This window comes from Pseudoliparis swirei, chromosome 18 (genome assembly GCF_029220125.1).
Source record: "Pseudoliparis swirei isolate HS2019 ecotype Mariana Trench chromosome 18, NWPU_hadal_v1, whole genome shotgun sequence".
Taxonomy (NCBI): Eukaryota; Metazoa; Chordata; class Actinopteri; order Perciformes; family Liparidae; genus Pseudoliparis; species Pseudoliparis swirei.
The window spans coordinates 19,704,345-19,726,024 of record NC_079405.1 but is presented as its reverse complement, the minus strand read 5'-3'; the positions used below and the strand labels follow the sequence as shown (position 1 = coordinate 19,726,024).

At 39.6% G+C, this 21,680-nt stretch overlaps 1 protein-coding gene across 2 annotated transcripts in view; it reads right to left on the bottom strand.

The window, feature by feature from the left end:
• Nucleotides 1-425: 425 nt before the first annotated feature.
• Nucleotides 426-21,680, bottom strand: part of LOC130207796 (receptor-type tyrosine-protein phosphatase gamma-like) — a 473,173-nt gene continuing 451,918 nt past the window's right edge. For both annotated transcript variants that reach the window (XM_056436504.1, XM_056436503.1), the window contains 13 exons: nt 20,267-20,349; nt 19,738-19,872; nt 18,621-18,755; nt 18,048-18,223; nt 16,718-16,853; nt 15,475-15,621; nt 14,713-14,806; nt 13,779-13,855; nt 12,477-12,605; nt 10,712-10,858; nt 9,927-10,069; nt 6,762-6,897; nt 426-6,256 (listed from right to left, as the gene is read on the bottom strand). In XM_056436504.1, the coding sequence (XP_056292479.1) occupies nt 6,107-6,256; nt 6,762-6,897; nt 9,927-10,069; nt 10,712-10,858; nt 12,477-12,605; nt 13,779-13,855; nt 14,713-14,806; nt 15,475-15,621; nt 16,718-16,853; nt 18,048-18,223; nt 18,621-18,755; nt 19,738-19,872; nt 20,267-20,349 (1,688 nt within the window). In that variant the 3' untranslated portion in view covers nt 426-6,106. The remainder of the gene's footprint in view (nt 6,257-6,761; nt 6,898-9,926; nt 10,070-10,711; nt 10,859-12,476; nt 12,606-13,778; nt 13,856-14,712; nt 14,807-15,474; nt 15,622-16,717; nt 16,854-18,047; nt 18,224-18,620; nt 18,756-19,737; nt 19,873-20,266; nt 20,350-21,680) is intronic.

The window sequence follows — 21,680 nt, the reverse complement described above, 5'->3', positions numbered from 1 at the left end:
ATCTTCCCCATTGTTTGGTCTTTAAAAAAAAAATGCCTACAATGTTTTCATTAGCGAAAGTGTCCATCTTTCATTTATGTCCAGAATATCCCTTTTGAAAGTTTGATGAATAAGAGCAGATTCATTATGTGCAGCCCGTTACTAAATAATGAATGATTTGTTTAAACAATAATGGAGGCATCATTAGTCTCTTGTAAAATATTAGATTCATAAATGTATATTTAAATATAAGGATTCAGTAATGTGAAATAAAATTAGAAACAAGTAACTGGTAACAAAGGGAATAACATTTGTATACTAAAGCAAGTAAAATCTAATGTTAGGACTTGGTGGAACAAACCAGATCTTAAACCTCACTGGATGTTTACCACTAAAAAAGTTTGTTAAAAAAATATAAATATAATCACACAAATGATTTCAGAAAATTACATCAAAACCCATATTTTATTTTATGTATAGCAATACCATTTACATATTAAATAACACTATCATAGAATGCTTTGATATAGCTTTCAGCAAAACAAAACAAACCAAAATTAAACAAAAACAGAAATCTTATTTCATGTTACAAAAGAGAAAGGGACAGCCACCTTTCCGAAACAATTCAATGATGAGGAAATTACCTTGTGACTTACTAGAGAGGGAGCTATTCTGTCGCTCACGCCTGGCAACAGAATCACAGCCTCAAGAGGGCGAAAACCAAAAGCAAAAATAATCTAAAGAAGAGGGAGTAACATAGTAATATCACAATCACTGCTTGCACTGCATTCATGGAGGATGTGAAGCTGGAAACTGGAGTGTGATGATGACCACAAGCTGGATGCACAGACACCTGGCTTCCACACAATCCTCCACAAACAGTGACACCATGAGTGAATTCCAAAGGTGGGAACAGATTGAAAATGTTTGTGATTATAGACCGGACGTGTGTCAGATTGGAAACCTTGTGAGAAGTTTGTGGTAAATGTTACACAAGATAATGTAAAAGACTTAAGTTTGGGATGGAATTTTAAAATCTGTGTAAGATTTCCTTACAGTCAATACATACAGTTTCCAGAGAAGGGCTGGGTTACAGAGGGAAACAAATATATGTACATTTCTTACTGACAGTACAGCTGTGTGTGTGTGTGTGTGTGTTTACTTTTGGCAACACTAACCACATTTCATTTGGAATGATCACAATGATCAGAATAGCTTTAATATGAAGACAGAAAGACATAACAGAATGACCATCTGAAGAATCCGGTCACACCAGCATTTATAACAGCATGAATTGAGAAATGATGTTCACTCGTTCAGTACATGATACATGCCGTTAAGCAGCTGCATACTGACTCGACAGTGCTAAGCTTGGATGGATTGATGGATTGAATGTGCATATGAATTAGGCTGTGCAACTTTGTGGTGTGACCGGGCACTTGAACAAAATGTGTTTCATAAAAGAAAAGAAAGAAAAGCCCTAGAAACAGAACATGTTTTTTTCAGATTTAAAGTGATTAGCCTGTATGGCTCCCATTTTAAAAGGAGAAAACACTGCAAGATAACCAGAAATAGAAAAGAGTTGTATCTTTAATGCTTCTCTGTCTGTTCAGTTTGTCTTGAGATGCATCTCTTTATCACAAATTATTTTGGATAACAATAAATGCATGTGAGGACTTTGATGCTGGAGTTAAAGCAAACAAATACGCAAGTAAGACTTTGAAGCTAATTTCTGTAAGGACACTGATACAAATACAGATATAGTTTGAGGTGGAGAAAGGGGGATTGGGCGTTCAGTGAGAGGAGAAAGAAAAGAGAGAAAAGCTTGCACAACATGTTTTTCTGCACAGGAAAGATTCAAGTCTTTGGTAAAAGTTTTTCGAAAAGATCAAAATACATTTCCCCCTGGCATTTGACACATATCTGTTTTGTGCTGTGTGAAAAAAAAAGTCCTTTCACATTTTAATAAAAATTGCGAAACCACAAGTTTTCATTTCCTGCCTTTGAAGGCACAGAATATCATTAAAAGCAGTGGCTAAATTAGTACATCCTGTCGAACAAAATATGTGTGTGGAAATATGTGTGCATGTGTGCGTGTAAGGGTTTACTGCAGCTAAAGCAGGGAACAATTCAGACTATGTTCTTTGCTTGTAGGCCACAAAACCCCAAAGAAATACATCTCTAGAGACAAGGGAGTGAGGAATGGAAACTATGTACACAAGGCCTTGGGTGTTTGGAGCGGGTGATCAGACCTCGGTCAGCGAGCACGGATCTGGAATGGACCTCCATCTGTTTTTACTCGTCAACGACCTTAATAATACACAGTGGATAAAATCGTGAAAGAGAGCACTTGCGGTCAAGTTTGTGACGTATTAGAAATGTGCCTCTCAGGTCTGCATTCTATGGCCGACACTTCATATATTGTAGACGCTTGCGTCTAGAAACCGCTGCTAAAGGTAAGACTGCTCAAGCTTACGTTTTTGTGTGTTTATGAATAGTTTATTGGGAAGAGCAACATGTTTTTCAGGCCACAAGGTTAATGAGTAGTGTGTATTTATATTAAAGGGTAAGGAAATCGGATTCTAAATATTGAGAGATAGACTACCATCTTCCTGGTTTTGGTCAGAATAATAGAATAGGAGTAGATGGGAAAGTCCCATTCAAAGTAATGTAGCAGGATGGTCAGAGCAGCGAACACTTTTAAGTATATCATCGACATTTCGAGCGTTGTAAACTGAACAAACTTATGGCATGTTATGTTGGTTTTACAATAATGACTAATATGAGCAGTGGAGTATTAAGGTTAGAAATAAAATAGTATTACAAAGCACAGAGAGCATGAGTAAATTAGTCAAATTTAACAACTTGATGCTTCATCTGCACACCCTAAGAAAGCACATTGCTATCGCTAGATGAGCTACAAGGGAAAGAGGCCATTGAGAGGCTAAAAGTTTGAGGTTTTCTGGAGGCACTCGTTATACAAGCCTACTTTGCATGCGAGAAAACGAGAACTTGGCTGCCAGCTTCTTTTTTTACAAAGGAACTGGTTTAGCATTAAAGCATTGTGCAATTAGAAAGCTACACATGACTGATCTATTGCTTCTGTCCATCTGGGGAGAGGCATCCTCCTCTGTTGCTCTCCTGAAGGTTTCTTCCCTTTTTTATATAGGGTATTTTCTATTTCTTGGGAGTTTTTCCTGATCCGATGTGAGGTCCTGGGACAGCTGTCGTATGTGTACAGATTGTAAAGCAAATTTGTAATTTGTGGTATTGGGCTATACAAAATAAACTGAATTGAACTAGCAGATAGCTGGCTCGTTAGCTAGCTCTCTAATTATGCATCCTTTAATGCTACACTGGTGAGATAAAATGATCTGAACCGCGGACTGGTGGCCAGCAGCAGTGTTGGGTCTAACAGTCCCTCTGCCTCACTCCCCGTCGCTGTGGAGAAAGACAAGCTAACTATGTACCAAGTCAGCCTTCTCTGCGACCACTCTCTTACCGGGAAGCTGCTAAAACAATTTACTGCTGCATTGACGTGTGTTGTCACCATAACAACTGACCACAAAAAAACAGTTCAATGTCCGTTCTACTCCGATTCTATCTCGATGGTTTTGATATAATATATAAACAATGAAACTTTCAACAGATTCACAATAATGTAACATGAATGAATATTCATTAAACTAAATAAACATGGCAATAGTCTTGCAAATCAATATTTGATTACTGAACGTCTTCCACATTTCCTAACTTCACTTGAGACACATTAGCGCAAGTTGATTTTGGATATTATACCAGTGACTGGAAGCATTTTCAATGCTACATGAAATAATTTGTCATGGTCGACATATTACTGTGGTCTTTTGGGAAATTCAGAAACACCTGAGCCTTAACTTTAATCAATCATTTTGTAAACACTATATATGGGGCTGCTACAGGCCATGCAGATGGAAGATGAGAACGTTCCAATATCCAGTCAGGAATCGATAAATCCAAAAACAGGTGTGTACAAAGCTCTTCATAACAAACCCTAATAAATGTGGCAGTTCATTGTGAAATTACTAGTGCTGTGAAAAATAACGCGTTAACTCAGTTAATTAAATTACAGGATAAATTTTTTTTTTTTTTTAACGCATTTAACGCATGCGCAGAATGAGCTTCCAATCCGTCTGTTGTTGGTCGTCTCTAACCAGCAGCATGTCATTCTGTCTCTACGTGTCGCGTTAACACGACTCCGATCTCCGTCTCGCGCGCCGCAGAGCTCGGATGCCGGCGTGTGCGCGCACATCGGGACGAAAAAAAGTCGCGGCAGAGCTCCGATGCTGGCGCGCGCACTGGTGAGCAAGTTATGTGCCCCCCTGTGTATAAATGCAGGGCTCTCAAGTGTCCCCCCCGTCAACAACTCTTCTCGGAGCTCTTGCCTGTCTTGAGAGCCCTGTAAATGTATATATGTGATTAATCATGATTAATCCACAGAAACCTGTGATTAACCTGATTAAAAATTCTTATCGTTTCACAGCCCTAGAAATTACACATCATACTTGTCAAAGCACTGGCTTTAGACCTCTAGTCTGTGAATAAAGGGAAATCTCTTGGGAAAGTCTTCCATTCTTACACCACATGCATTATCAAAGATGAAGTATATCATGTCAAGAACATGAAAACCTTTTAAAGCAGAAGAAGAGAGTTATTTAGCAGTGTTTACTCTGTCCAGGCGACATAAACACAAATACAATTAAAAAGGTCTAGTCAATATGTACTGGAATAACACTGAGAAGCCAAAGACTATTTTAAACCCTGTTTCAGATTTCTAAAACCTAACCAGCTTGTTGCATAGAGCTTGTTTTTGAGTCTGCTGTTCCCCTGCGGATCACACTGATTCAACCCTGTAAAGACACACAGGTGCATGTGAGTAACCAATAGCTCCACATACAGGTCTGTGTTCTTAATTCGTGCTTGTCTGTCAGAATGAATTCATGACAGAAAAAAAACATGAAAGTGTAAGAGAGGCAATGTCATATCGTTGCATCATTTGTTGAAGTTAATGTTTCAAATGTAGAATCACTACTGGTGGCATTTGTATGGACGTATTTATGTGTGTGGGTTCAGATGACATAGCAGCATACAAGAACGTAGAGGACGTCTGCTTCCAGATGGCTGAAAATCAGCAGTGAGTACTGGATTGGTAAATCAACCGGCCTGAGGCAGGAGGCCACAAAGGACATGTACAAAAATCACAAAGTTATTATGATAAGGATATATTTATATATGTATACATACAGTATTTCCATGTATTAAAAAGCATAAATTTAATTATACAAAGAAATAATAATACAATTTCACAGTAGCAGTTATTACACCAACTTAGGTATTCTAACATGGGTGTGACTCGCTAATAAGAGGGAGAGTGACAAGAAAACAAGGTAAAAAAAACAGTGAAGAGGAAACTACTTTTAATAAAACAAGCACTACTTGTCTGTGGCAATAGGTTCCAAGATCTCGGTTCTTGTGATAAATGAGTGGTAGTATGAGTACTATCAATGAGCAGGGCGGAGGAGGTCACGCTGAGCTGAAGTGGAACAGCACTTTGTCACTGAGGCGGAGACTTGGTGCCTTCCTCCGTCCACTGTCTTAAATCAACTGATGAGTGGCAGCAGAACAATGTCCTTCACAGAAGCAGTTGATTTAATAAGGGCCATAGCCAAGGAATGTCAAAAAGAAAAATCAGAGCTTGAGTGGAGAAAAGCAGAGTGAGTCAGCTTTAGTATAGGCAGTAACACTGACATTATATAGTGCAAACAAGAAAAGACCGAAAAGTGTTTCCTGTTGCCTACCGACGCCGTCGTAAAACTCAAAAACGCAGGTGCAAACCCTTCAGTAGGAGACCATTAAGACATAAAATGGCGAAAAAAATAAATATCAAAAACTTTTTATCAGTGTAAAAAAGTAATCAGGTAATTCATTTTAACCAAGAGTCTGGCAAAAAGGCCTCAAAAAGTCTTGTTCACAATAGTTCCTTGACAGTTTACAAAGTTAAGTGCCTCCATTGTGGGCTCAGAGACCTCACAGGTGGTTTAGAACCAAAAGACCCTTAGCTCAGCTCCGGGCCCCCGAAGGGCCAATCTCACACCAGTGACTCCATGCTCTCTGCCTGGTCAGACTGGTCAGACATGGACACCATGGTCCCATTAGTATCCCTGGTCAGAAAACAAGAGCCGTTCTCCTTGGTGCTGACGAGGCTGAGCAGAGCTTTGTAGAGGTACTGGTACTGGTCCTGTGGAGCCATTACACAGGAGAACAGGTGAGAACATGACAACTATACCTTTTTCTTCTTCGAGCCGTACCCTGTAGTTATACTGTACCATATTGGTTTGCTCGATGTGGATGTAAATCTGCCTTGATACTGTCTTATTATTTACCATGACATAACCATACCAAACTAGATTTATCTAAGAGATGATGTTTTCTTCTAACTTTTAGTCAAATGTGAGCAAACTGGCATGCGGAACCTGTGGTAGTACATAGCGAAGTATCTTTCTATTTATTACTTCTCTCTAAAGTATTTTTCGAACAAATTGTTTTAAGATATATGACAAATAAATTGCAGTACGTTCAAAAGTAAATGAAGTACGTAATGATGAATAACAAAGAGAATACATGTGTGATTCTCTTCTTCAAAAAACAGAATTCAACCTAATGAAGTGACTTTGATCAGCTTTGTGTTATCTGCTTTCATTCTGAACGATCAGAACCACTCTAAGGTGTATGGTCACACTCACAATGTCTGTGAAGACTCCTGGCCTCATGAGGTTGATCATCTTGGCCACTTGATAGACGTCGGCGGCGCCCTCACTCTCCAGCTGCTGAGACAATGTGGTGAGGGCACACAGCATGCCGGCCGATACTGCTCCCAACCTGACGAGACACACAGTCAGGGGAAGTGGTGAGCGTGCATATCCACAATCACATCAGAGAAGCTCTTAGTTTGTCAACATACCGCTGATATGGCTGTTTTTAAAAGCTGTACTGGTGGAGTAAACTCCGAAAGTGGTCCTGAGGCTATCAAAAGGAAATCAAAAAGACCTCATGTCGTAATGCTCAAAACAATAAAAGTCTACATTTCATTATAATCCCATGGTGGTGAAGATGGGAAAAGTAGTACTCAGAGTAACTCTCCTGCTCCGGGTTCAAGAGCAGAAACGACAGGTGGGGCGCGAGGGTAAATGCAGATTAATTTTTATTTTTAAGACCTTTATTGAGAACTTCACATATGTCTAAGTAGAGACACTCGATAATTGGACGATATTCGATGTGTGTCCATCTTTATTCTTACAATAACAACCAATACACCTTGATGACATCATCAATTAAGCGACACACTTTGAACAAGATACTACAGTACACAGACATAAAACTAAGTCATTCATAAATAAATAAATGCCTGTACTTTTGTGTAAATGTTTACATTACAGCGTTAACAGGTTACACTGCGTATGTGTGCCGGCCGAGATTCTTGGCGACTTCGGCGTTCCTGCTGTTGCCCTTCAAAACAAGAGCTCAACATTGGACTTTATTGAGAGTGGCCTTATCAAGCCTGCAACCCCGTTTTAAAAAGAGATGTGGTGGAAAGCTAATTTGATCACACACATAATAAAACGTGATGACTCACAAATATCTGCAATTGTTTTGTTTTGCAAAGGTTGAACTTTATTGTTGTTTTGAAAAGATAGCTTCTTTTGTACATGTTCACCACATTTTTTGTTTTGCGTTATGTGATCGGTATATTGACAATTAATTAGATTTTTCTTCCATAAAACTAGTTGAAGAATTCTCGTACTGCATTTAATTGTCGAGCGTCTTTAAATGTTAACTTTTACAACTTTTTGTAGGTTGGCAAAAGCATCAACTATAGGTGTTCGTATCGGTTGGTTGGTCGGTCCCCCGCCCCGAAGCTCTATACCTAGGGGAAACATTGTGTGTTAAAGCACTTTGAGTGGTCGGAATACTAGAAGAGCGCTATTCAAGTACAGGTCTTTTTACCACCTAGCTCGCGGGCCTGTTTATGACTTTGTAGCTTGTCTGATTCACAGTTTGGCATCCATTTGTAGGCTTCTACTAATTATAAATGGTCCCTAAAATCCTGATTTGGGGTGCTGTGAGGGCCTTAACTACTCAGCGTTTGAGTTGTCATTGACAGCAGCTCAGCCGGGGAGGGAAGACCCTCACAGTTTCAGGAATCCTGGTCTTAGATTAAAGATTTATTAGCAAGTGAATCCACCTGAGGATGACAGCTCAGCCCAGCGTGAGGCTCCCTGGAGAACACCAACGTAAAGGGTCTCCTCTTCCATTAGCAGTTCTGTCAGCAGCGCGGCGGAAACCCCTGCCAACAACCTACGCCTGGCTGGATAATGAGTGTGCAGACAATTAGGACGACCCTCTAACTGACAGTCTCTTAGGTGCTGCAAGCCGCACCATGGCAACCGCATGAAGTGCTCAATTAGTCACTTTTCTTCTTGAGGATGCGACAAGCAATCTTCATTATTTTAATGAATAAACATGAACAGAGCTGCTGGACTAGAGCGTCGTTCAGGACCACTAATGTGTGACAATACTGAAGACACTTTCATTACGTGTAATTGGGCAGTTTCCTGGGGTACCTGTGAGGGAAGTCGGACGGTTGAAGGAGCTGTCACTTGTTGTTTAGAAGTAAAACAAAATGTGTCTTTCCTCACTACAGTCAGGCTGCCAGTGTTTATCAGCCTATTTGTTTATGCTCACTGACAAAGATTGAACATTACGGAACTACATAATACTGTGGGAAATCATAATGTTATGATATTCAATTGTATGTGATGTGAGTAGTAATTAAATGCTGTAGTGATTTCATTTACATTTCATGATTCAAGTTATCATCCTCTGCCAACCTGAAATCAGATCTGGGAAAAGAAACTCAAAATGTCTTGAGTACCTGCCAAAATGTGTGAATGTTGACAGTGACGTTCTATAACTGGCCAAAAAGAGCTCAGGAAACGTGAATTGAACCTGTCAAAACTGTTTTTAATGAGTTGATGGGTGTTTTTTCAGCCCCTGACACATATGTTCTTACAACCTTTACGAATAAGGACGAAATCGCATGGGATTTACATTGGAACAATTTTCTGTGTCCAGCTGACCAATTATATGTTCATTCATTTCTAAAGTGACGGCCCTTTTCTCTGCCGTATGCATTAGGACTGAAATATGTAGAAACACGTAAACAAATTGCTTCCTTGTGCATCTTGGACTGAATGGAATTGCAATCAATAAAATATGGTTGTTTTAAATGGAAGTGTTATCTGTGTTAAATGTGTTGTTTTAATTAACACAATTTCACCCTGGTTAAGTCAAAGCTTTTTAGCACAGCCACCAGAGCATGTTTTTATAGAATGGCTTCCAACAGAACCACAACTCTGTATCACATCACACATGTACCTTCATGTCTTGCGCATATATTTCCTAATGTCCTTGCTGGTCCTACATTGCTCAGTTGTCACTGTGGAGCTTTGGCCTTAATTTAGATAAAGGGGCTTCTGTAAGAATCAGAAGCCAGCAGGTTGGAAGCTCTTGTTATAAATTGAATAAGACATAATGGTACTTTGGTTGTACGAGGCCAGGAGAGACTTTCTTTTTTAAAATGTCACTTCTTTAGATGTGCAAGAGCAGTTCATTTGGAGTTTTATTGCATGTCTCTGCCAAAGGTTTATCAATATATCATGAGACATGACAATGCATAAAAGTTCTTTAGTCCCCCTCATCCTACCATATCCAACTATAATGTAATAATAAACTGGACACATTGATGTTCTATTTCCACTTAGCTTTTCTAATTCACTGTATCGTGTTCTAAAAAAGCGGAGTAGTGATGTGCTGACAGAGTATAAGAGTAGATCAAATGTGTGACTGACTCATCGTGGATGATGGTTGGTCCATCGCGGGTGGCGGCCTCCTCTTTAATGACGTTGATAAGCTCGAAGGTGCTGCTGATGGGCGCGTCAGGTTTCGGCCACTTGGGACACTGAAAGTGACGCACCTCTAAAACGTAGTCATCCTGGTGGACAGACGGAGAGAGACAGAGGTTAGATAAAGGAGGGGTGGTTGAGAACAGTCCTATTCAACTCATCCATGCTACTCCATTCAGCTTTGAAACAAAATAATGAGACATCCATCACACATGATTCTGTCCTCCGCTTTAAACTTGCACTGCATTTTTGAATTGCTGCTCACTCTCAGATCTGGAGTTGCAGACTTGTCAGTGTTACAAATGTGCTCTACTCTGCTCTCCATCCATCACTGTTTTGGTGAGCACTGGACAGAGACGAGCTAAAGCATGTCATTACTTGGTTGTTTGGAGGTTATGTTAACTTTTGTCCATGCATTATTTTATTTCACATTAATACAACATAGTGACCTATACTGTATGTATGATGCCTTTGATTGCTCCACTCCATTAGTGTGTTCAAGTGCTTATACTTTTGTCAGTAGATACAGTTCAATCAATGTGACCATGTTTTAGAATACACACACACACACACACACACACACACACACACACACACACACACACACACACACACACACACACACACACACACACACACACACACACACACACACACACACACACACACACACACACACACACACACACACACACACACACACACACACACACACACACAGACTGAGTCACCTGTGTAGCTTCCAGGATGAAGTCGTGAATGCTGATCTGCTCCTCATTGGACAGACAAAGTCGGTCTTGACTAATGAGGGTGACAGTGAACGCCTCGCAGTTCATGGCCTCCTCCCGACTGGGCCAGTACACAAACTCATCCTCTGCCTGCAGGAGATTACAGATACCATTCCGTCACCATGTTTGTTCATTGCTTGTATCATTTTGATACAATCAATCAATCAATCAAACATGTATTACAACTAAAGGTCCAGATAGTACAAAACATTAAAATATAATAAAATACATACAAAACCACAAGTAAAAAACAAACAAACATACAGTTTTACTGTATATCTTTTGTTAGAAAAAATATACACTAGTGGGGGAAAATGATTGGGTACCTTTGGACTGTAGTGTAAAACGTATAAGTCATCATTAAATTGGGAGAAGTTGGATGTTTTTTTTATGTTGCTATCGAGGGAATCCCATGTTTTACATTTTCAGAATGACCTGGAAAATGTTGATCTTAGATGTCACCCAAGCTTTCAACTGCAGGTTTGTGAAGGTTACACTCAATGAAGCAGAGTTCCAGTCAGTTCAAGTGACCAACTATCAATTCAGATAGTTTCTGATTTGAGACACATTGTGGTGTGGTTGGTTACATGTTTGTGTATGTGAGTATAAGGTGTGAGAGTGAGACCAGTGTCCCAATATATTTATTTTCATTCCACTCTAGTCCCTTGAGTAGTCCATCAGTTTAGCAATGCACTCCTACATTTTGAAACTGGTAGTCTTCAACCCCAACCAATGCTGATCCAAGTGACATTACTTGAGGCAATTGATCAGGGGCCATCGTCCAAAACATTCTCAGGCTAAAAGTAGCTCCTATTTAGCTTTTTTTAAATAAATGGCAAGTCAATCCTAACTTTAGGACCCCTATTGTTGGTCTTTTTGACTCTGCCAAGTCACCAAGTTTTTCAATAATGCAACACCAAATGATGAAAACCTGATGAAAACATTAAGAGGAAAAAGAGGATCTGCTCACCGAAAACTTAAACCAATCCAATCCAGACTCTTTTATTTTATGTCCTTTCTTTCCATAGAATAAGTATTGTATTTCACTTATGTGTAGCACCTATATTTAGTCTTGCTGATTAACATAAAACTGCAGTGAAAAAGCACTGAGGGGTGGCAAACAGTACCTCTTGCCTCAATGAAAGGTTAGGCTTGTTCTGATGTTGCTCTTCTTCTACACTTTCATTCAAAACACAGTCAAAGAGATTTTTGTCCAGAAGGATAGATTGATGGACTTCATTTACAAATAAATATCAGATAATGCATACCCTGTAGTAGCCTATTTTTTATTAGTTTTGAATTAGTATGAATTGTGGAATTGCGATGGAAAATTAAAAGCACACGGAGAGTACAGAGGAAATGTTCCCTTTTCCTGGGCCGCTATAAATTGGTGGCATCAAATTTGTGTGTAAAGAATGCTGTTATGATATATGAAAAACAACCAGTAGTCAATGCGCACACTGCCAATTGAGTTGTGATAAAAGCTACTCTATTGGGTTCATAGATCTGACTGCCTCAAACCTCACCGCACGTCACTGCTGTAAGTTTAACCGTTGCTTCATAAAAGTCTGGTCACTGTGAGACGACGAGTGTGTGTGATTCACAATACCTTAAACACAGGCTGGGAAGGTGTTGATGCTTGTTAACGTGGCAGATGGCACTAACTATATTTCTTGTGTGTGTGTTTGTGTGTCTTTTTGTTTCCTACCAGTTCATGGTTGGCAGGCAGCATAACAATAATTTGTGCATTGTGGTCCCAGATCATTCTCCAGAAGTCTTTTGTGGTGTGGGGCAGAGGATGCTGGGTTATGATGAACTCATTACTCCGATAGTAACCCTGTAAAAACAAACATACAACAACAAGAACAGGTTAGTTGAAGAGTTACGCCACATTTATTCAAATCAAACAGAGTAAACACAAACTGTTACCGGTACTAAGTAAATCAAACAGAATCATCTTCACAGTCAGGATTTAATTTCAAATTAATGGACAAAACAGAGCTTTGATGGTTAGATCTTATTTGTGCTGAGTGGCTGTTATCTGAGCTATGATTTCACACTCTGCATGAACAACAAGGGGGTGCCCTCACCTGACAGCACATGGCAACCTAACCACTGGTTTTTGACAGGCTTTTGGGTTTAAGGCTCCTCTCCACTTCTCAGTGAAGTTTTAAAGGGGAACTACACATCTTTACCCACCAGGGTCAGTTCCTATGCAGCTGGTTAAATAATATATTTCGTGGTTCTGGAGGAACTTTTCTTTAACTCTGAGGAAATGTTCTAAAATCATCAGGGTCATATCGGCCGAGCTTCAGACTTGAAAGTTTGAAAAGAAGTTTTGTACTTCAAACAGCGTCATGCAGTCAAGGTCCCCATGGTTTACTAGAAAACAAGACTTGACCAGAAACCGAGGTTATTGCTGAACCAAAGTAGACTCACAACTAAAAGTTGTCGGTATCTCGGCCTCTGCTGCTTTGATTTAGACCATTCTTATATCGATCTGTCTCTGCAAGTCCCCCGACTTTATAGAAGTGCAAAACTGAATTAATGGAGAAACCTATTAAAGGTACAGTCCTTGGTTTTGTGATAGAGCAACCTTAAATCATCATATAGCTAACACTTAACACTTCTTAAAGTGGCACTCCATAAGATTTCAGTCCTGGTTTAGCAGTCTGGACCAATGGAATTGCATAAAACTGTAAAACAGCATTTCTTTCACTAGGTGAACATCTCCACAGTCTGTAATACTGCAATAGATAAATATTGCAATAGATAATGATCAACAGTCATTCATTTCAATGAACATCTTTGCAACTGCCACTTTAATGATGACAAGCGTCAACTGCCAGATCATTTGGGTATTTGGGCTACCACTACAACAAAGTGATGTAACTAAGCCAGTGATACTGACTGAGTGTATTTTGACTTGATGACCTGTAACCTGCTCTGAGTGGAAATCAAGGGCATACTGGAAAGATCAATCGTTGACAGAAGAAGTGAAAGTGCTGACCATGACGTAAGAGGCGTTAATGTAATCGGTGCCTTTGATGCCGGGCAAAGGTGCTAGGCCGACCCTCGCTCGCTCCGCTGCTCACAGATAGAGAGAGAGAGATAGATGGAGAGGGGGGGGGGGGAAGAATAGACATTGTTAGAACAGAGCATTATCACTAAGAGCCCACTATGTGTGCATTTATTCATCTTTATGTTGTAAGTGGTTCAGTGTAGAAAGTTCTTGGCTGATGTTTCAGAGAAGAGTGGAACAGTCAGTGACTGCAGATAACACAGAGGAGCTAAAAGATAATGAGACTAGCCAGCCTGTAGACAATCTAAATGGCAGCACATTAAGACAAAGTTTGGAAGCTGAAACAAGCATTTTAATTATTCTGGGAACAGGAGATTAGTTGGGTGGCATTAGAGAATGTTGGTGAAATGCCAACTATATATTATAAAGTTGTTGCTGCAAGTTTGAGAGCAAAGCAAATCCAAATTTCGTCAAAAAGACACGTTCACTTTCAAAAAAATAATCTAGCATCTCACTTGCATGTAATTTGGGATGGTTGTACATAATATAAACAAAGAGGCAAGTCATGTTTCACACAACAGATTACCACAGTGTCATGTTTCTAAACTCAAGTCTTTGCCGTTCTTTGATGACTAAGAAATAAAACAATTTGTATAAATAATGTATGTTGAACCCTGGAAAGAAAAGCACGTCACATAAAGCATTAATGAGCCTTTCATTCATGAGTTCAATACTGATCTATCTGTATAAAATAGCACATAAATCTGATTATCTATGAACCATTCTTATATAATGTAGATACTATAACTCAAAGTTCACAGTCTCTAATTGCAGCATTTATTATATTCTGCTGTTTGGTTAATACTGCTGGAGGCTCTTTAATTTTAAAGGTAATAAATTTGAACATGAGTGGAAGACTTACATGGCACCACAAAGGAGTTTCGATTTTTTTCTTTGTTGCACTCCTTCTGAGCGTTGAAGCATTCCATGAATCTGGTATTACACTGTTTTACCAGCTAAAATACAAAGAGAGAGAAGAAGGTGGGTGTTTGTTACACTTATTTAAATTGTATTACATAGATAGATGGACTAGAAACAGAATATTAACCATAAGCACAATTATCTGGTCCATCTATCAATGTAATATTTATAGATATAACAATTTCTTAAAGGTTTACAAATTATTTCTCAAGTGCTCATTATAATATACAAAATTGTTAAGGGTGAGCAAGGCAGGAACCCAAAAGCAGCACAAGGAGTTCTTTCAAAATAAAAAGGTTTCTTTAATCGTGTACTGAGCAGAACCACAGTCTGGCAACAGGAGAGAAACTAAGATCCAACAACATCAACGGGTGCGAGTACAGTTTAAGTAGGCAGCGTCCTAATTGACGATCAGTCCCAGCTGCTCCGGCAATCACCGCCCAGGGGAGGGAGGAGACAGCCACACCTTCTTGGTGAGCCCTAGACAGACAGGGTAAACACACAGGAGACAGAAGGACAGGGAAACAGAGGAAACACAGGGAAACACTGTCTTGTCTTGACGACAGCATGACACAAAATGTTATAGTGCAACAACAATAGACTGTTAAAATGTACTTTATAGCATTGATAATAATGATAAGTAAACATCATTAATTACATTAAACATTTGTTTTAAATAATAAAAAATAATAAATGCCATCACCTTGAACTGTTTCTCCAGATGTGTCCGTCCGCTGTTTCCTGGTGTCGTGATGCTGTCAAAGTAGCTGTGAAGCTGGCTGGCTGGCACTTCTGTCTCATTCCCCAAAATGGCTTCCATCAAGGCATCGTGGATAAAGATGTACTGCTCCTTGATTAGCCAAATGGTGACAGAGGACACAAAAAGATCGTGAGCAGCTGGTATGGAAAGATGATGTTTGGCATGCCCAAATCCTAGATTTGTATTGCCACGGCAACAATGACAGATTAGCTGACAATCTTAAAGTTGGGATAAGACTGTGTGGATGAAAACATTATTATTAAGTAGCTACTGACTACTAAGCTAGCTTTCTAATTCCACTATGCTTTCTTCCTACAGTTACAGAACATAAAAAGCACCACATGAATAGCTGAATTTGGTCTATGTTACTTTGACATGTAGCCAGACTTGGTTACTGTTTTTGTTTTTTTTACTGTTAATGATATGAGTTACCCTTTCAATTAGCTGAATCTAATCACTAATGCAAATCACAAGCATGCTGGCTGACTACTGTTATATTTTGTTGTTGGGTAAGAGTGCTAGAAAGGGACTGTTAGTGTGACAAATTATAATAACATGTGTACGCTAGCAATTAGCATTCGTGCTATTGATTAGAAAATCAATGTATAGGCTAATTAAAATAAGAGGGGGCAGGGAGGGGGAGTTGGTTAGTTACAGACAAAAGCTCCCTCCATGTATGTCACCTGCCCCCAGATCAATCAGTTGCCAGGTTTCAACCAGTAGAAAGTTGCTATGCATATTTATAACACAGTATGTATAATTCAAACACTTTGCATTTAAATAGATAATAGATAATAACCTGAATCCAACAGTAATACTTAAAGAAATTGCTGGATTGGGGGTTTTGTCCCTTTTTAAGAGCTACCTTGCCCAACAAGAGTCTCATAAACATCTGGCTCACACATAGACACAGATATGGACCTGTAATTGTAAATGGTAAATGGGCACTTTTCTAGTCTTCCGACCACTCAAAGCGCTTTACCACTACATGACATCATTCACCCATGCAATGTGCCCATCAGGACTAACTAACATTCACACACATTAGGGAACAACTTTTGGGTTATGTGTCCTTACACATCGACATGGGCGAGTGGAGCAGGAGAATCGAACCGACAATCCTCTGATTGAAGGACGACCTTGCTCACCACTGAGCCACAGTTGCCCCCTGTATAGATATACAAACCTCGGTCTGGACTAGGTAGTTGCGCTGGGTGCGTATGTGTTTGAGGAAGCCGAGTACATTAACTGTACTCTTGTCTTTGATTTGCTGCAGCATGCTGTCTGCGACGATGTACGTCCCTGTCCGACCCACTCCAGCACTGCAACACACACAAGAGATGAAAGATGAGTGAAATAGTGTCAGCATGTGTGGACAATAGGCATTTATATGGATACTCTACATGTGTTTTCACATGCATTTAATTAAATGTTAGCCACAGCATACTTGAAGCAGCAGTAGGGTGATTTGTATCAAGTTGTGTCAATTTGTATTAGTTGTTTCTTGAGGGTCTAGAGACATCCATATTTTAAACCACAATATTTGGGGTATGTATGAAGTCATCTAAAAAGAGAAACATCTATATATCAAAAACTTCAGACTATTACTATATTTCAAAGTGTTTTCATTCGTCTCTGAATGTAATTATAATTATGGTATAATTAATTATACCATAAGGAAGTAATCATTGACATGTCCTTTACATACATGATAGCCTCGTTTGCATGCTGACATTTTTTTGGGGAATTTATTTTTTCTGATAAAAACTGTGTATTAAAACTAAGAAAAGGTAAGCATATAACTAAAAGAACAGCAGACGTGTGGTTTATATATTTCTACCAGTTTACACCAAGGCCACAGACCCAATTAACACCTCTCCTGTACTTATTGAATCTTTGTGAATTTCCTGTTGCTTTAAAGCAGCAGGGCATCAGAGTAAATATGAGTGTGTCTGTTTCTTGTATCATGAGCAGTAGGATGTCTGCGTGTCTATGAGCCAGTACAAAATGGTAGTAATGAGCAGTGTGTCTGCAGCCACAGTGGCGAGGCAGCGTGACAAGTTATTATTGATAATCACAGTGCAGATGATAGCAGAGACCTCCGTACTCATTCCCCCCGGGGCCACAGTCAGCGGACAATTACCAGTAATTTCCGCGCCCGCCTTCCAGTAAAATGCCCCTAAATACAAGCTGGCAATGCATGGTGACAGCAAGTTCAGTATTGCTGCTTAGATATGCAGCTGTATGTGTAGAAAAGCACAAAGATATAGGCGTGTAGTTCATTTGTAATCATTTGCCTAAAAGCACAACTACTTGAATAAGATTGTGGCATTTGTTGGGGCAGTGTGAAAAGTGCATTCTTCACAAATACAAAGAAAGGATAAAATCCATCAAGACCTTCTATTCAAACTAAACAGAAGTGAACACACTCACGACGAACAACAGTTACACAATGACAGAATTTCAGGGAACAGACTGGTGAGGGAAGCTTCAGTAATGTGAAAGCATTGCATTACCTGCAGTGGACAAGCATGGGTCCCATGTCAGCCATCTGGGAGGCCGAGGACCTGCGGACAAACGTGAGGACGGGCAGGGTGTACTCAGGGACACCCATGTCGGGCCACTGGGTGTAATGATACTGTAGCACAATACGTTCACCCATGGCACGTGCTTTTGGGTTCCCCTTCCCCCGCTTGATGGAAAAAAAGAAGGAAGTGAGGAGGAATGTTGGTTAAGTTGGAGAAAAATTAAAAATACATGCTGAGGGGAACACAGAAAGCACAATTTAAACTTCTCTTTAAAGTATGGTTGCTGTGGCAATTATATCAGAAAGCACCATATCACAACATATCATTTCATTTAGGAAACTAAATAAAGCTTAACATTAAAAGCATTCCACTGGCGGAACGGAACGATGCTTTTATTGTGAAATGCAATGTGAAAAAAAAGAAGAGTAGGATCAACCAAATATGAGCATATCTTTTTCTGTCTGGTCAGCAGGATCTATGGGGAATAGTACAAACCAACCAACACGTCACTAAGGGGACCATCTTTATCTCACTGTGTCACTTCTTCCCTCTCATTCTCACCTTTTTGACTTTAGTGTTGCGTAATATGAAGCGGCGAACGGTGTAGCAGGCATGAACTTTAGTGCTTTTCAGTGTGACTACCATGTTCCCGTACTCTTCACTGTTCTCTGTTGGCCAGTACTGGTCACACTTTCTCTGTAGAGTAAACACACAGACACACACACACACACACACACACACACACACACACACACACACACACACACACACACACACACACACACACACACACACACACACACACACACACACACACACACACACACACACACAAGAGTCAATTCCAATTTCTGTCAACACAATAGTGGTGGGTGGAAGGTGTGTCAATGTTACTAGTTTGTTGAACCAGGAAATTAGTTTTTTTATGGATCACTTTTCCCACAAAACAGCTCAAATAGCTGTATTGTTTTGTGGCGAGATATTTCCTCCAGGGCTAAACCAAAGTCATATCAAGTAAATTAAATTAATTTGTTGACCAGATGTAAGAACCTCTGTCCCTTCAGAGTAGGAGAGCTTTCCCATTTGATTTGAGTAGTAGCAGACACAGTAGCATGTGACAACACCTGCTTTTCTAAACTTTCAATGAACTGCTTACCACCTTATATACCTCCAGAGGAATGATGAGTAGTTTAATATTGAGCGATCCATAGCAGTACAAGAATCATCTTATAATTGTTCTGAGGACATTCAGATAAAAGTAAAACAAAGCTTTCATAAAGTGGAGCATCTAACCATGAAGTTTGAACTGCTGAATGAAGCATTAGAATCTGTACGATCAGCTTTATCACCGGTCCATAGACTTTGCTCCAAGGAGACAGTTTCAAAGGCATAGCTGTAACTAATAACATTATTGTTGGCTTTGTGAACCTGCACACCAGGGCCTTGGCTTATCTGGATAAAAATGTAACTTATTCCTTTTTTATTCTGTTCGCTACACTGCGTTTGACAAGTCTAAATGTGTGCTGTGACAAATTCCCTAAAACAACATTTGGTAACTGATTCGAAAACAGTAGTGTAACTGGAGGAGTTTACATTGTTATGAAATAGTTTTATGAATATTGTTTTAACCTCACCATAAACATTGCATAATCAACATTGTGTGAGTGTCAAAACATACCCGGCCTTTCTCCACCAAGTTGGTGATCATGACAATGACGCAGGTATTTTGCTCCCACACCATCCGCCAAAAGTCCTCAAAGGTGGACTTAAGAGGTCCCTGGGCTGCGATGTAAGCTTTGGGCTTATTATAACCCTAATGGATAACAGAGACACGTTATTCATTTGGCAACAAGAGGCATACATGTTTTAATGTGTGTGTGAATGTTAGTTACTCCTGATGGGCAGGTGGCCTCTCCTTAGCCACTGCCTTCAGTGTATGAATGAGTGTGAATGTGTGAATGATGACAAGTAGTGTTATAGCTTTGAGTGGTCGGAAGACTAGAAAAGGGTTAGGGTTATAAGAACAGGTCCATTTACTATTTATAAATGACATCATGGAACAACAGCTGAACATGAGCTGGCATATAAAATACATCCCTGGATTCGTAATTGTTTTGTAATCATTCTTGCGTTCATCATCTCTAAAATGAGGACCCTTATCATACAAACACAGACATAGATCAGAATTTAACAGAGGAAGCACTCACGTCCACATAGTTGGCATTGATGTAGTCGGTGTGTTTGGAGTCCTTCCAAGGCATTGGCCTAAGCTTCACCCTGCTGTGGTCATCTGATGAGGAAACACGGAGCAGTCATACAGTGAGTGTGTTTGTGTGACTGAAACCACGACGAGAGCTAACCTCAACTCTAACCCTAACACGGTGCCGTCCTTGTAATGGTGTCAACTTGGTGCTCCGCCAAGGCACCAGCTTCCACCCAGGAAGCACATTAACCTTTATGGCTGAAACAATGGTCAAAATGGGTTGTGTGGGTTTTTACAGACAGCTGAACAGCATGCACTCATCTGAACACGAGCCTGAGCTGCTTTCAGACGCAGCCAATGGTTGTTTGAGACATGTGAACTATTTATTAAAGATTGGTAAAGTCAAGAATCAGGCATGTCATTTGGTTGGTCTGGCTAACCATTAACACATAAACCTTGGTTCGGAGAAAGCTGTGCGATTTTTACTAAATTTCGTTTTGTAAAAATACAAAGTTGTTGCTCTAAAGGTAACACAAATTACCATAAATCTTTTGGACAAAGCACCTGGACCAAACGATTGTGTTATAAACTCTGCTCGCTCAGGGAAATGAATATGTGAGGTCCGCTAATGATTTTAATGTCACAATGACCTTTCCTCTAGTACCACTATCTAGACAAAGCTTCCACTATTACATATCTTAACATATAATGGGGACAAGACATTAACTCTGGAAGGTCATTCTTGCCGGGGAATCTTTATCCACTTTTTGTATGACCTTTGCTTTCATACCACCATTTATAAAAATCATCAATAAACTAACTGAGGACAAGAAGGCCAATTTGCTTGAGATATTCTTATTTCTAGGCAAGGAACCAAACTGATCAGGGGGATCCAGCTGTTTTTCCTGTAGAACCACCGTCATACCAAAATGTACACTTGCACTCAGGATCCAGCATAGCTCAGTACCATGATATTTACTAAGTACATTAATGCTCATCAGAAGAAGTACACCTTTGGGTGATTCCTTGTATTCCCTTATAGGTAACTATGGTGAAAGGTGTCTGATTTGAAGTAGAAACACAATGTAACACCACAATCAGCCTTAATCAATATGAATTGTTCTTCTCGGCTATTTTCATTAATTCTCAAGTGGTAAATTATGGTTATATTTACCACTAGATCTGTTTAACAAATGGTATCAACTTATAAGACATGATAGAGTATGGGAACGGCATCATATTCTTCCATCATAATGTCTGTCCCCGCATCAATTTCAACATTTGAATAGGTGTATAAACAAAATGTTTATTCAAGATTTATGACGAGAAAAACATGACAAACTGAGCTGCATCTCAGATTATTCTTCAGGTTTCCAGTTTTCAGATGAGGTTCACAACTGTGTGTCTTCTAATGTTGA